The 13,924-nt window shown below is 36.8% G+C and overlaps 2 protein-coding genes across 2 annotated transcripts; both read right to left on the bottom strand.

The window, feature by feature from the left end:
* Positions 1-3,250: 3,250 nt before the first annotated feature.
* Positions 3,251-7,942, bottom strand: LOC114462153 (mediator of RNA polymerase II transcription subunit 26). Its single transcript, XM_028444828.1, has 3 exons — positions 7,583-7,942; positions 5,166-5,240; positions 3,251-5,079 (listed from the first exon to the last, which is right to left on the bottom strand). The coding sequence occupies exons 1-3, from the start codon at positions 7,643-7,645 to the stop codon at positions 3,586-3,588; spliced, it is 1,632 nt and encodes a 543-aa protein (XP_028300629.1). The 5' UTR covers positions 7,646-7,942; the 3' UTR covers positions 3,251-3,585.
* A 657-nt stretch (positions 7,943-8,599) lies between these two features.
* smim7 (small integral membrane protein 7) lies at positions 8,600-12,950 on the bottom strand. Its single transcript, XM_028444685.1, has 5 exons — positions 12,853-12,950; positions 12,399-12,440; positions 12,272-12,324; positions 9,900-9,990; positions 8,600-9,053 (listed from the first exon to the last, which is right to left on the bottom strand). The coding sequence occupies exons 1-5, from the start codon at positions 12,876-12,878 to the stop codon at positions 9,038-9,040; spliced, it is 228 nt and encodes a 75-aa protein (XP_028300486.1). The 5' UTR covers positions 12,879-12,950; the 3' UTR covers positions 8,600-9,037.
* Between the last annotated feature and the right edge of the window lie 974 nt (positions 12,951-13,924).

Consider the following 13,924-nt stretch of genomic DNA (forward strand, 5'->3'; position numbering starts at 1 on the left):
CAATGTGCTTTACATGATAAAACATTCAATTGTTTAAAATCAATAAGAACATTTAAATCAATAAGAACATTTAAATCATCAATAAAATCATCATTACATCAACAACATGACAAAAAATCTCTCTCTCAATCATATGCAGTAGAGAAAAAAAGTGCCTTTGACTTTGATTTAAAAATGTTCACATTAGATGCTGACTTCAGCTCCGCTGGCAGTTTGTTCCACTTCTTTGCAGCATAACAACTAAAAGCAGCATCACCATGTTTACTGTGAGCTCTGGGCTCCACTATCTGATCTGTGTCCATAGATCTGAGAGACCTGCTGGGTTCATACCTGACTAACATCTCACTGATGTATTCTGGACCAAACCCATTCACAGATTTATACACCAGCAGCAGAACTTTAAAGTCTATTCTGAGGCTGACTGGGAGCCAGTGTAAAGACTTTAAAACTGGAGTAATGTGCTCTGACCTCTTTGTTCTGGTTAAGACCCGAGCTGCAGCGTTCTGAACCAGCTGTAGCTGTTTGATGCTCTTTTGGGGGATTCCTGTCAGAAGACCATTACAATAGTCCAGTCTGCTGGAGATAAAAGCATGGACCAGTTTCTCCTGGTCTTTCTGAGCCATTAAACCTTTCACTCTGGAGATGTTCTTTAGGTGGTAGAAGGCTGTTTTTGTGATAGATTTGATCTGACTGCTGAATGTAAGATCTGAGTCAATCAGAACACCAAGGTTTTTGACTTGGTCTTTAGCTTTTAAAGATCGAGACTCAAGATAATTGCTGACAGCTGTCCTCTTTTCCTTGTTACCAAAGACAATCACCTCCGTCTTGTCATGGTTTAGTTGAAGGAAGTTTTCACTCATCCAGCAGTTTACTTTTTCTAAACAGTCACACAACACCTCAATGGGACCATGGTCATCTGGGTTCAGTGATAGATATAGTTGTGTGTCATCTGCATAGCTCTGATAATCAACCTTACAGTTCTGTAAAATTTGTCCTAAAGGAAGCATGTAAAGGTTAAACAGAAGGGGTCCAAGAACAGATCCCTGAGGAACCCCACAGGACATTGGTAATCTGTCAGATTCAAAGTTTCCAATGCTTACAAAATAGCTTCGCTCCTCCAAGTATGACTTAAACCATTGCATTACTTTTCCATTTAGTCCAACCCATGTTTGCAATCTGTGCAACAAAATTGTATGATCTACAGTGTCAAATGCAGCACTTAGATCCAACAGAATGAGAACAGATACTTTTCCTGAATCAGTGTTCAACCTTATGTCCTTAAGGTCAAACTGGTCCATATTTGGCCCCTGAACTAAAATGAGTTTGACACCCCTGTGCTAGATCCTAAAAATCAAAGTGAAGTTGAAGTACAGTACAGAGCAAAAAGTCACGAGAGGTTTTATTTCACATTAAAAATATTGTAAGAATAAAATGTGCAATATAAAGAAAAGTAGAACATTATACAAAAATGTTTTTTTTCTATCAGTAAGTGTAAAAAAAAAGAAATCACTCCATAAAATCCCCTTTATAATAATAATAATAATAATAATATTATAAACAGAATCATTAACCTCCAAGACACAGAACCTGTGACAAACAGCTGCTAATTTTGTTTAACAGGCTTACAAAATCAGTTTTCAGGCACTGTTGTTTGCTCACATAACTTAAGACAGTTGCACATTTATGGATTTGCCGATCCTTAAACAAAAATATGTTGACAATACAATTCATCAGACAAATTATAACCAATAGTTTGAAGTATTAACAGGATGTCTAACAGTGCAGTGATTCAAATATGTACACTCATTCTTCAGGGGAAAACACAAAACTCCAAAAGGTGAGCAAATATTGAATGGATGTCATTGCAGTGCAAATATATTGACATATTACAACAAAAAACAAACAGTAAATATTTAAGAATGACAACTTTAAAATGCAGGGAGAGAACAAACAGTTCTGTGTACCAAAACCTCAATATGTAAATAAACACAAAACCAAGGATGTTGGCCCCACCTTTTACATCAAATTTTTGACAAATATAAATAATAAAATGTGCAGTCAGGTGTATTTCTGCTTGAATTTAACAAAAGCAGAAATGCAGCACAGGAGGAGCAGATCTTCAGCATGCAGCATTTGGGAAGATGTTCAATGGACAATTAGCTGAAAAACACCAACAGTCAGTAGGGGAATCATTCAAGTTTAAACAGGTAAAATCATTTATGTTCTTCAAGTTCTGATACATTTTAAGAGTTGTCACCGGCCACTTTAAACATCTTAGTGCTGAGCCTTGTAGGAGCCCATTTAGTCACAGTTTGAATTTGCACAACACACCTTAAAATAGTTTGGACCACAATAAACGTGAAAACTGGAGTAAATTCTAGAACTTCAGTAAAATTAAACAGAGCAAATACAAATGCTTAAAAATTAACTTCAAATAAACCATTAAAAGGTAGATTTATGAAAAGCAGAGCTTAAATCGGTTTTGATATAGAACAAACAATGTTTGCAGCTCATAATGAGCCAAAAACAACAAAAAAAAAAAGTGACTTCCTCATTGGGGAAATCAAATGATAGTAAAAGCATCCAATGGACTAACATTAGGGGTTTTTGACCAGATTTTAGAAACAGAACATTAAAGATTCAGAGCTCTGCTGGTCTACTTACTAACGTCATGTTAAAAAATAAATACCATGAACCATTACATAGTTACCATCAGGGTTGGGGTCATTTATAATTATAATAGAGTAACTGATAATAAACTACATTTATGACGTAACTATCATTTTAATTGGAAAACTATCATTTTAATTGGAAAAATCTGTTTCCGTTTAAATCGTAATTGAATTCAGAATATTTGCTTTGGAATTGCCCAATTACCCTGAAAACAGGAACAAGAGGGTCTGAAGATGGATGGATGGACTTTGTAATTGTAATTGGCATTAAAATTACAATTGAATTAAACGCAAATCTAGGGAGCCAAGTTACAGTTCTATGGTTTACACATACATAGTTAACAATTATTAAAATATCAAGTTTCATATTGTTGTATGTTGGTTCTCTTGAGGACCATTTTACTATGTGAAAAGGAATTTCAAATCTATGGGTATAATGACAGAAAAAAGGCTCCGACTCCAACACCAAAAATATTAATTCCAATATTTTCATTGATAGGAAGCCTAACAAGGTAACCAAGAGATGAAAAAACAAATGTAACGATATAATATTTTTTTGTGTATTCTACAGCTGATTTAAGACATGGTTCAAACTGACCTGTTATAAGAGTCGATGCTAACAGAATGCTAACACAAGAGGAAGGTCACGTTTTATGGGCTTATTTCTTAAAGGCTCAGTAATTGTAATTATTGTAGTAAATTCAGAACATAATTGTACTAGATTTTCAGGGGGAAAATAATAATTGTCATTTTACTTGTAATTGGAAAAAAAATGCTAGTCACCTCAATCCTGGTTACCATACAGTTATAAACGACTGATGTCATTGTCTCTGCACAAACACTCCTGTGAGATGAAACTTTCAGGATTTTGCAGCAGTTACACATTGAAGGGCCTATAGTTATTTATTTGGTGTTAATCCAGGCAGACGTAGGGCAGTAGGTTCAGTTTGCTCTCGTCTCCATGGGGCTCTAAGGAGATGCACTTTGTCCAGTCATACCAGTCACCTTTAGTGTCATAACAACCATTCACCCCACACCAGGGCTGTGTGTGTAACCTGCTGAGGTCGTTCCCGCTGACCTCTCTGTTAACTCCCGGTAAATCACCGTGTGGACTGAGAGAAACCAACTCGTGGGTCGTCTTTGCACCCGTGCTCTTGTGTTCCTCTTTTTTTAAGAATTCCGTCATGAAGAAATGAGCCCCAAAGGTGCGAGCGCCTGACGACGTCAGCATGCTGCTCTGCTGACTGAGGTACGACTGGATGATCTCGCTCCTCGACAGCTCCTTCCAGTCCGTCTGCTGGAAGGGACTGGGAGGAACTGGGTTTTGGTTCTGCTTTAGTGGCTCTGAACTCTGGATCTCACACCTTTGGGCAGGATTCAAACTATCCACTTGAGGAGAGTCTTTATGAAAGAATGTCTTTATCTGTCGTGTTACAGGATCAAAGGTGAGCGTCCTGTCTTTTAATCTCACAGGTTTAGAGCTATCTTCTATATCCTGACCAACTAAACTAAAACAATGGTCATTAGCAACACACTTCTGTCTTTTCTTTGTTCCCGTTTTGTAAGAAAAACCCTCATTTGTCGATCTTATGACATCACTGCAGGACGAGGCAGCTGAGACGTGGAAAGGTGTTGGGTGAAGCCAACTTTCAGAGTCCACATCTACTGACTTTGATCTGTCAGTGTTTAAACCCTGAGCAGAAATGTTGAAATCCTGAGGAGACACTTCCAGCTCAGACAGATCCACAGTCCCACACCTTCCTGCGTTCTGCTTTGGAGTTTGAGATTTGTGCAAAGAGCCGCGTGATTTTGTAGCTTGATGGCGCCCACCCGAGGCAGCTTGTTTCTGTCGAGCTTGTTGTTGCAGAACTGACGCCTTGAGCAGAGCAGAAGTGCTGAGAGGCTTAGTGCACCGAGCTACATTTGCATGAGGTTTAACAGCATTCACTGGAATTTTATTTAGTCGTTCACTGTCCAAAGACTCGGAAATCTCCAGGACAAAAGGCTGATGTGCACAAGCGTCTATAAATACATCATTACTACTGCCAATCATGCTTGATGTTTTGCATATCTTGGCTGGTACAAACTCTTTTTCCGTGCCCTCGCCTTTGCGCTTCCTGCTGCTCTGTTTCTCTACTGTTGGGGAGCAGTTGTTGAAGTCATTTCTATTCTTCAACTCTGGACCAGGTTTGACTAAAGCAAGAGGCACAGAGGGAGACGAGATGTAGGGACGAGCTCCCCCATAGGAAGACCAGGATGCAGTATTTGGCCCTTTGGAAACCCCATCACCCATCCCAGGTTCAAGGAGCTTCTGCCAGGTACGCAGGAGCTTCTTGGCCCTTCTTGCAAGGTCCTCATTCTTGGTCTTTTTGCGGACATCGTTGATAAGCTTACCAAGACGGGTTTCCTTTTAGAAGACAAGGAAAAAAGTTAAATTGTGAAAATAACCGTCACCTTTATTATATTTTCATTAAGTACCATGATATAACCAACCTCTAATGCCTCTTTGGTGATTGGGTAGTTTTCCAAGTATGAAATCACCTCCAAAACTACCACCATGTCGGATATCTGCAGAAAATATTTGGTTACTCTTCATCACAACTAAAGAATTAAAATCTTCAAGTTCTTCTCTTTCAAATCTTAACCATTTAAAAAATTCTTCAAAAAGGACTGAATTTTGCCCCTCTATGTGACAGTACATGAGGGCTTTGGCTTCATGTTTGAAACCATTTGTCCCAACTAAGAATCCAGAAGTTGAAATACAGATCAGAATTCGCAAACAACCAAGTCGCTCCATTGGAAGAATGGATGGCCCAACACAAACTCCTTGTTGATGAGGTAAGGAGGTGTGAACTTGGGGTAACCATACGTCCAGGTTGAACATGTCCTCTTTTCTAGAGGTGGATCGATATATGGACTTTTTACAATATCGGCCGATTTAAAAAAAATATATATATCACTTTGGAGTAGCCATTGAAGGAAAAAAGAAAGAACATAAAAAACATCCATTCAGATGTATGAATATACAACAACAAAGTTATAATAATAATAGCATGTGCATGGGAAAGGTAGAGGCCAATAGGCTTACAAATAAAAAGCCGATATAATAGAATAAGGATATAATAAAATAGTGCCTGATCAAATATCCTCATCCTATTATATTCTTATTAGGATAAGATTTTTTGCTTTACTTGGATGTGTACGGATATATTCAATAAATGTTAAGAGTTCTATTGGTATATTCAATGTCATTTCTAATATATACATTTATATCATATGAGTGTTTCAGTTGTCTTTCATAATCAATGTGCTTTAAAAAAAAAAAAAAAGTATATCGGCCTCAAATATTTGCTACCAAAATCGGCTTTTTTTTTTTTTTTTTTTTTTTTTTTAAAAAAATCGGTATCTGCATCGGCCTTTGAAAATCCAATATCGTTCGATCTCTACTCTTTTCACATCTTGTCCGGACCGCCCGGCCGGATTTTGCAAACTCATCCAAATGTCCTGGTTTCCCAGAGACCCTGAACATTTAAAAGACTAAAAGTCTGCTAACATTTGCTCTATCTGAGACAATCCAGCCGTTTCTGAAAGCTGAGTCACTCTTTACAGTAGTATGGTGGTAATACAGTAATTTTACTCACATGATGGATAGAAAGAGACCGGAGTCCCTATGAGTCTAAAACTCATCACCTCCCCATCTCATAAAACTCAGAGTCAGCATGGGACGATGTGATGCAAACTTACAGTTATTTATTGATGTGTATATTTAATGATCATATAATGTTCTGGAAGCCTTGCGTTTTTTTTAAATTTTTTTTTTATATATAGTTTTAATTTCTAGGAGATGTTTCGTGGTGTTTCAATGAGAGAGAAATTGAAAGAAGATATACATGAGATTTTTAAAGGACAGATTGTTATAATGCATAATAAAAGACACCACTGATTTCAGATTTTTTTTTCAAGTCTTTGTTACAAAGAGAGAAATACATTGTTAAACCTGATGAACAATAACAACTTATTTATCTACTATATTGTATTTTGCAGATTCAAGGTAGATTCAAGAAAACATTTTGAGTATACTTAGAGTATGTTGAGGTCGGCCCAAGTGTCCTCTTATGGTCACCCTATGTTAACTTTTTAACGTTCTTATGTCCATACATCAGACCTTGTCCGTAGATAGATGCGGTCTTGTTTTTTTTAATGTTTTGTCTCTAATACTGTATCTCTGCAAGATGATTGACAACATACCTGAGGCTGTAGAGCAGTAATAAATTACTAACATGCAAATCATCAAGTATTTTAAGATAAAATAAGCTACAATATATATATTTGTAATTTTCTATTTCACCAAAATAGAAAACGCAATATGTCTTGAATATTGATATATCGCCCAGCACTAGCGTGTCCTAACCCAGACCTTCCCCTAAACAAGCCATACTACAGAACTCACTCACACGTGCTGTCCCTTACAGGAGAAAAAGCAAAAAGTTGCACATATTTTGCAGCTCTTTGTTAATAAATGTGCCTGTTTGGCATTTTGCGTCAGCAAATTTAACACAGAATTGTCTTTCTGACTTTAATGAGTGAAAAATATCGAGATTTATATCATATTGTCATTTGGGGAAAATATAATCGAGATATGAGTTTTGGTCCATATCGCCCAGCTCTACTCCCCAGCTCCCCTGCATTAACTAGATAACATGGTTAACAGAAGTCGTTAATCCTAGATCTGACATGTTAACCAGGTATAACTATTTAACTAAACTACTAGCAGTCCACACAATCTCCCCCACAGTGAGTCAAACACAGTGTCCACTTTGTCAGACCTCTTTGTGCAACACAACCATCGGGTTTGGTACATTGTTCACCTTTCCATATAATATATAAAGCACAGCAGCAGATGAACTTACGTTATTCTGGCCATCGATAGCTTCCAGCAGCCGGTCTCTCATCACCTGCGGAGAGGCTGTCATTGCCCGGCCGTGTCTGGGGTCAGGACGGGCGCAGAAGGCAGGCTCCGGCGGAGAGTCGACTCTGATAAGCCGGTGATGGTTCACGGCTCTCGGGAAGCAGCTCGACCGACAGCGGCCTTCATGTTTACTCACAGCGGTAATGCTGCCATCATTCCCCGCTGTCACAGACAACAAAACCCGGCGAGACGAGCAAAGGAATGTCTCGCAAACACAGACTCAATACAGGGGTCCGCCTCGACACCCCTCCTCCTCCTCTTCCTCTTCCTCTGTGAAAACTCAACGGGCTTTTTGTCAGGAATACTCGAGGTGCATGATGGGAGATTTTTTACGTAACTGACGTCAGCTCTGCGTCAATTCCCAAAACAATGGGATTTCATAACAAAGTCCAGTATTCTCATTCTGGAATGCGGTTATAGATATACAAAAGAACCAAAAACACGAAAGTAATAACACCAAATATATATTTTTAATCTTTGAAAAATAAATCAATATCTTTAATCATTAATTTCACAATAAAAAAAAAAATCAATATTCTTAAATCAAAATTCCTTTAAAATTTTCATTTTTTCTTAATTGAGTTTTTGTAGATGAGTATTTCTTTACTTACTGCAAATTTTTCATTACATTTCTCCTATTTTTTGTAATTGTTTATTATTACTAATTCTGTTAATCTAATGGAGCATAACAGAATACCTTTTTCTTCTTTGGTTGAAATCTGTCAAATTTTTGATGAACCCAGCAAATAATTCTGCTGTTAAATCCATCAATGCATGATACCTAAAGAATATATAAATGACACAAATGTTCTTTTCTGCCACCTAAAGGTGCTCTTTTAGATATTGAGATGGTTGTTGCATGCTGCATTATTCAGTGTTAAATAGCCAAAACAATACAATTACTCTGTGGTGTCAAAGGTGACAGCAGTGCCAGTGTGGCCTTGAGTAAGAAAGTCAGTGAACATTAAGAAAACATATTTAATTTAGGACTGAGGAAACATTTACAATATAATGCACATACAGTTTTGTACATCTCATGCAGCCCAAAGGAAATTATATTTTTATTTCAACAATCATTGAAGTGAAAGAAACAAAATTTTGTTGAGGGGGAAAAGAAGCAATGAAAAGAACAGAACAGCCAACTGAGAGAGAAAGAATATTTCTAGAAGAAGAACCTGATGAAAGCACTGGCCATAGTGAGGCAACATTTTGCACAAATAGTCAATATAGTGAAGTTAGCTGAAATTAACACAAATATATATTGTATCAAGTGGAACAGCAAGAAATGAGGTCAGATGTTCTGATAAGGTAAAATGTATCTTCTTCATGACTTCCCATCAAAGCTGACGTCCAAACAGCCACATACTGGTGATACTCCAGTAGTTGCCGACGTTGATCATGATCCAAATAATCTGTCAAGGTAATTAACATTTAATTAGGTAAAGAAATTAATAATCCACAGTCTACATCTGATAATTAAAAAAAAAAAAACCGAAAAAAAAAACATGAGGATAATGTAAATAAACAAGTCCAAAGGTACCAGTGATTACATCAACAGGTGACTTCTAAAACGTTTCAAAATGACGACTCACTGCTCTACTATTTGATCAAATCAAACACTCAAACGATCCCTCCGAGAGCACTCGTCTTATCATGTGTTAAACTCATGCTATGTAGCAAGTCAAGTCTGGCTCGTTAGAATGTCCAATCTGATGTTGCACAGAGTAAAAGCTTGTAAACCTAAATTGTGATGAAAAACACCATATCACTGAGTTTGATATTTGTTTGTCAATTCTGTTCTCCCGAGTGAATTGGAGACATTTGTCTTAGAAATGCACAGTGTGGTGGTAAGAGCTGTCACATAGGAAGCACGTCATGGGTTTAACTCCCATTCTGTGTGGAGTTGGTATGTTTTCCTGAGCTTGTGTTGGTTTTCTGATGTGTTACGGCATCTTCCCACAAATCTAAAAACTTGTATGTTGGGTTCATTGGTGTCTCTAGTCTAAATTGCCCATAGATGTGCGACCCTGAAGATGTATTAATATTCTGTCTCAGTGTCTAATAAAGTAAATGTTGTTGTTTATGACAACTTATTATTGTTCTTCAATAACAATAGAAATACGTTATCATCTGATGACTAACTTGTTTATTTGGTTCTTTGTATGTAAATTTTACAGAAAACTGAGGTAGTTATATCAGGAAATAAAAAACAACAATGAAACAAATAAAAGTGTTTGTAATGACATATATATACTCACAGGATCATGCAAAACATAATGAAGATGTTCCACAGAGCAATGAAGATCCGAAAGTATCTCAGGCTGAGTAGAAACTCTCTTATATTGTCACCTGAAACACATTTAAAGCACATCACTGCAACTCTGGCAAAAAACATCTGCACCAAAAATTCTAACTAATAATTCATGCCACCTGTGACACACATAGTTTGTTGGATGTACCCGTTTTGTTGTTGTGGTTGTTGTGTGTTAAACATTGTGGGTAAAGTCACAACAATAGCATCCTTTATCATATTCTTCTATATGTGAAATATGTAAGCAGACCTTCAGATAGCATACTACAATGGCGTATTAGGGCCCCATTAAAATAAAAGGAAATCTGAGCACTACAAGACTACGGTCGTAATATTTCGAGATTAAAGTCCTAATATTTTGAGAGTAGAGTCGTAATCTTATGAAAATAAAGCCGCATCTTTAGTAACTTGTAATGCTATAGTGCTCAGAATTCCCTGTGAACGCAACTAACACTGAAAGCCCTGAAATGAACGCAGTGGTTAGAGCTAGCTTCTTTCAGCTGAGAATCTAAAAAAGGTCAAAGCTTTTCTCTGCCTCAAAGACTTTGAGAAAGTGATTCATGCTTTAATCTCGTCTAGGATCGACTACGGTAACAGCCTCTACTCAGGGGTCTCTGAGTCTCTGCTGCCCACCTCTTAACCGGTGTCACAGACTGAGTTTACCCCCCACTGAGATTGTCTTACAATCCAAGTACGCGACTGCTACGTACTGAGATGTACCCGTACTGGAATTGCCATGCGCAATGTCATACAGAGATTGCTGTACTGATTTAAAAAATGCTTAAAACATCACATCAGTCAACATTGATAAAAAAATAAAAATAAATATGATTTCATGATCGGATTGCTAATTTATATGAATACAACAGCTTATTGTTGTAAAGTTACATTAGGTTAACTGTTATTTATTGCAATGTATATTATAAACTATTCCTATTCATGTTGAGATTACTGCATGAGACACCATTACTTTCCTCAAGTCGTTGACTGAGATTATCACTCACTCAGCATGGCGGAAGTAGCAAAAATCACAGCGGAACTAGCAAAAATTCATTTTCCAGTAGTGCGCATGTGCTCATAATCGATCTCAGTATGAGGTAAACTCAGAGCACATCAAGCCTGTTTAAGTCTCTCTTCACTGACTCCCGGTTCTTTTTAGAATTGATTTTACTGTTTGTTTTTAAGGCATGACATGGGTTTGACACCCTCTTATCTTTCTGATCTTTAAATGAAGCATTGCACACTCCTTCCCGTTCACTGAGGTCTGCTGACCAGTTGCTCCTGGTTGTTCCCAGATCTAGGCTGAAAACGAGGGGAGATCGGGCCTTCTCTGTAGTTGCTCCTAGACTTTGGAACAGCCTACCCTTCTTTATCAGGACCTCCCCTACTGTTGATAGTTTTAAAACTCATTAAAAAAAACTATTTATATGTTGTGGTTTTTAAACCGGACTGAGAACTGGCATTATTGGTTTTGTATTTTTATTTATTTTATTTCATATTCTTTAACTTGTGTAAACTTTTACAACTTCTGTACAGAATTTTGGTCAATGTCTGTTGTTTTTAAATGTACTCTATAAATGAAATTGCCTTGACGTCGACCACTTCCAGCCAGTTTCTCCTCCACTAAAGAGGCTATTTGCTCCAAATCAGTCTGGTTCTTTTGTCGGAACAAATGCAAATGTCTGCAAAGTCACTTTAAAGTCCTTGAACTGATAACAGTGTGGTGATGATGGGTGAAAATGCGCAGTATTTCACCAAGTGTGAAATCTAAAGAGAAGTATAATCTCACTAAATGCTCCATATTCTCCATAACGCACGAGTGACCGCAACACAAACAAGATCCTGTTTGTAATTCAATTTTATTCTCAAAAAATGATGACTTTACTCTTTAAATAAAACAACTTTGATCTCAAAATATTGCGACTTTGATCTCGAAATATTGCGACTTTGATCTCGAAATATTAAGACTTTAATCTCATAAAATTATGATGTTATTAAAATACAACTTTATTCTCAAAATATTACAACTTTAATCTCGTAGTGCATAAATTATTTATAATTTAATGTGGCCTTGATATGCCATTGTAGCATACAATACTGTCAGCTAACAAACATGATTGTATAAGAGACAAATTCTTGGATTTTTAATTTACGATGACCAGGGTTGTCTAATAACCATGACCTTGAGGTTTCATTTGTAAAATAAAAATTTAAATTCCATAAGATTTTCATAGTTGTGAAGTGAAATATTCGAGCAGGATCAGTGAGGCAGTAAACTACATTAAAATGAAACAAAACTGGCACAAGCAGTAGACTGACCCGTGGTTAGTGCTGAATCCTCTCCAAAACCCTGGGCATCCTTCCTTTTGCCCCTGAAAAAACACATTCATCAGCTCAGACATGAAAATAAGGCTCAAACCGGGACATTAACGACTCAATTACTCACAGCTTGAAGTTCAGCACAGCTCCAGCATTCACCAGTAAAGTCCTAAAGGGGAAAAAGACAAGCCCATGTTACAGTTCACAGCTAAACTGACATAATGGTGTGGCACATCAATTGGTCACCATTTTAATTGGTGGCAAACTTCCGAATGCGTTAATGTCACTTTACTTATTGGTGCTATCTATGCTGCTACATTTCATAACTGCCGTTTAAACACAAATACAATTGTGGTCACCTACAATGAACAAACATGTATGAGGGCATAAAAAAAGAAGGTCATCAGTTAAAATGTTCACCACTTTACTCGCAACTCCGAGCTGCTGAGCTGGCGTTAACACATACGTTTAGCCCGTATTTTTTGTGTATCACACTGCTGTAAAATACACAAACAACACACACAGGAAGCAGATGAAAGAAAAAGGATGTGTGAAAAAAACACACAAAGACAATAAATTACCCGAATAACAGCAGATCCGCGATCATCTTGACTTCACATTACAAACACAAATTACTTCCGTGATCGTGACGTCACACGGATTCTGCCCAATAGACTATTAGATTAGTCACGTGTTTTTATGGCGTTTTATTAATAACAGTTTACGTATTTATTATATTTTTATTTGTTTATTTATGGTTAATTTTCCAATTTGTGGAATACGCTCACATTTTTAAGCCAGCACGTCACTTAATCACATAATATCAGTTTATTGAATTACAATTTTTTTAAAAAAAAAAACAAAATTAAAGAGGGGAAAAACGAACAAAACTTATCTTAACGCTCAGTAGACGCGCTCATCAGGGAAGTGACGTCAGGATATGAAGTATACCAAATAAAAAATAGCTTTTTGGTGTTGGCTAGACACTTCCGGAATGTTTTTCGGCGTTTTAATACCTTTGTTTACCAGATTCCTCAGAAGTGTTACATTGAAAAACAAAGTATAATGTACTTCATCAACATATAAATTGATCAGCATCAATTTATATGTTGATAAATTGATGTTGATCAATTTATCACTCCCCACCCCCATTTAAAGCGGTCTGATTTCGACCGCTTTGATTTCCTCATGAGACACAATCGCTTTATTTGTGCTGCAGTCCTATCACAACCTTCTCGGTTTAACCTTAAAACGGGGAAATATGTTGGATAAATTCAGAGTTTCAAGATTCACAGCACTATGAAATACCTAAAATATTTAAGTACAACACATGAAGTTGAAATATTTAATTTAAGTCCGTTTAATTGTAACTGCGTCACAGTTATGTATAGTATCTTTATATATGTACTGCAAATATATTTTCATTATGATAGTAATTAAAGTGAATGTTACAGTCCAAAGCTAATTGATTTATTAAACGATATATCTTCAAGACGTTGTTTCACACGTTTTGATTTTAGCGCCCTCTGGTGGATACAGCTGTCACTGCGTTTGTTATTGATCAAATATTGAATTTCTACCGCATTAAAAACAAGTAGGGAATTGTTAATACGTGTTAACTCACATCGATGCTCCTATCTGCCCTACATGACT

This window comes from Gouania willdenowi, chromosome 4 (assembly GCF_900634775.1).
Source record: "Gouania willdenowi chromosome 4, fGouWil2.1, whole genome shotgun sequence".
NCBI lineage: Eukaryota > Metazoa > Chordata > Actinopteri > Blenniiformes > Gobiesocidae > Gouania > Gouania willdenowi.

Bases quoted from the DNA above. Each gene is read 5' to 3' on its own strand.
- LOC114462153 (XM_028444828.1), bottom strand. From the start codon at position 7,645: ATGACAGCCTCTCCGCAGGTGATGAGAGACCGGCTGCTGGAAGCTATC. The intron at 5,241-7,582 runs GTAAGTTCATCT...TATTTTCTGCAG, and splicing joins CTATCGATGGCCAGAATAAC to ATATCCGACATGGTGGTAGT. The intron at 5,080-5,165 runs GTTGGTTATATC...GTCTTCTAAAAG, and splicing joins TCACCAAAGAGGCATTAGAG to GAAACCCGTCTTGGTAAGCT.
- smim7 (XM_028444685.1), bottom strand. From the start codon at position 12,878: ATGATCGCGGATCTGCTGTTATTCGG. The intron at 12,441-12,852 runs GTAATTTATTGT...TTTCCCCTTTAG, and splicing joins GCGGATCTGCTGTTATTCGG to GACTTTACTGGTGAATGCTG. The intron at 9,991-12,271 runs GTCAGTCTACTG...AATGTGTTTCAG, and splicing joins GGATTCAGCACTAACCACGG to GTGACAATATAAGAGAGTTT.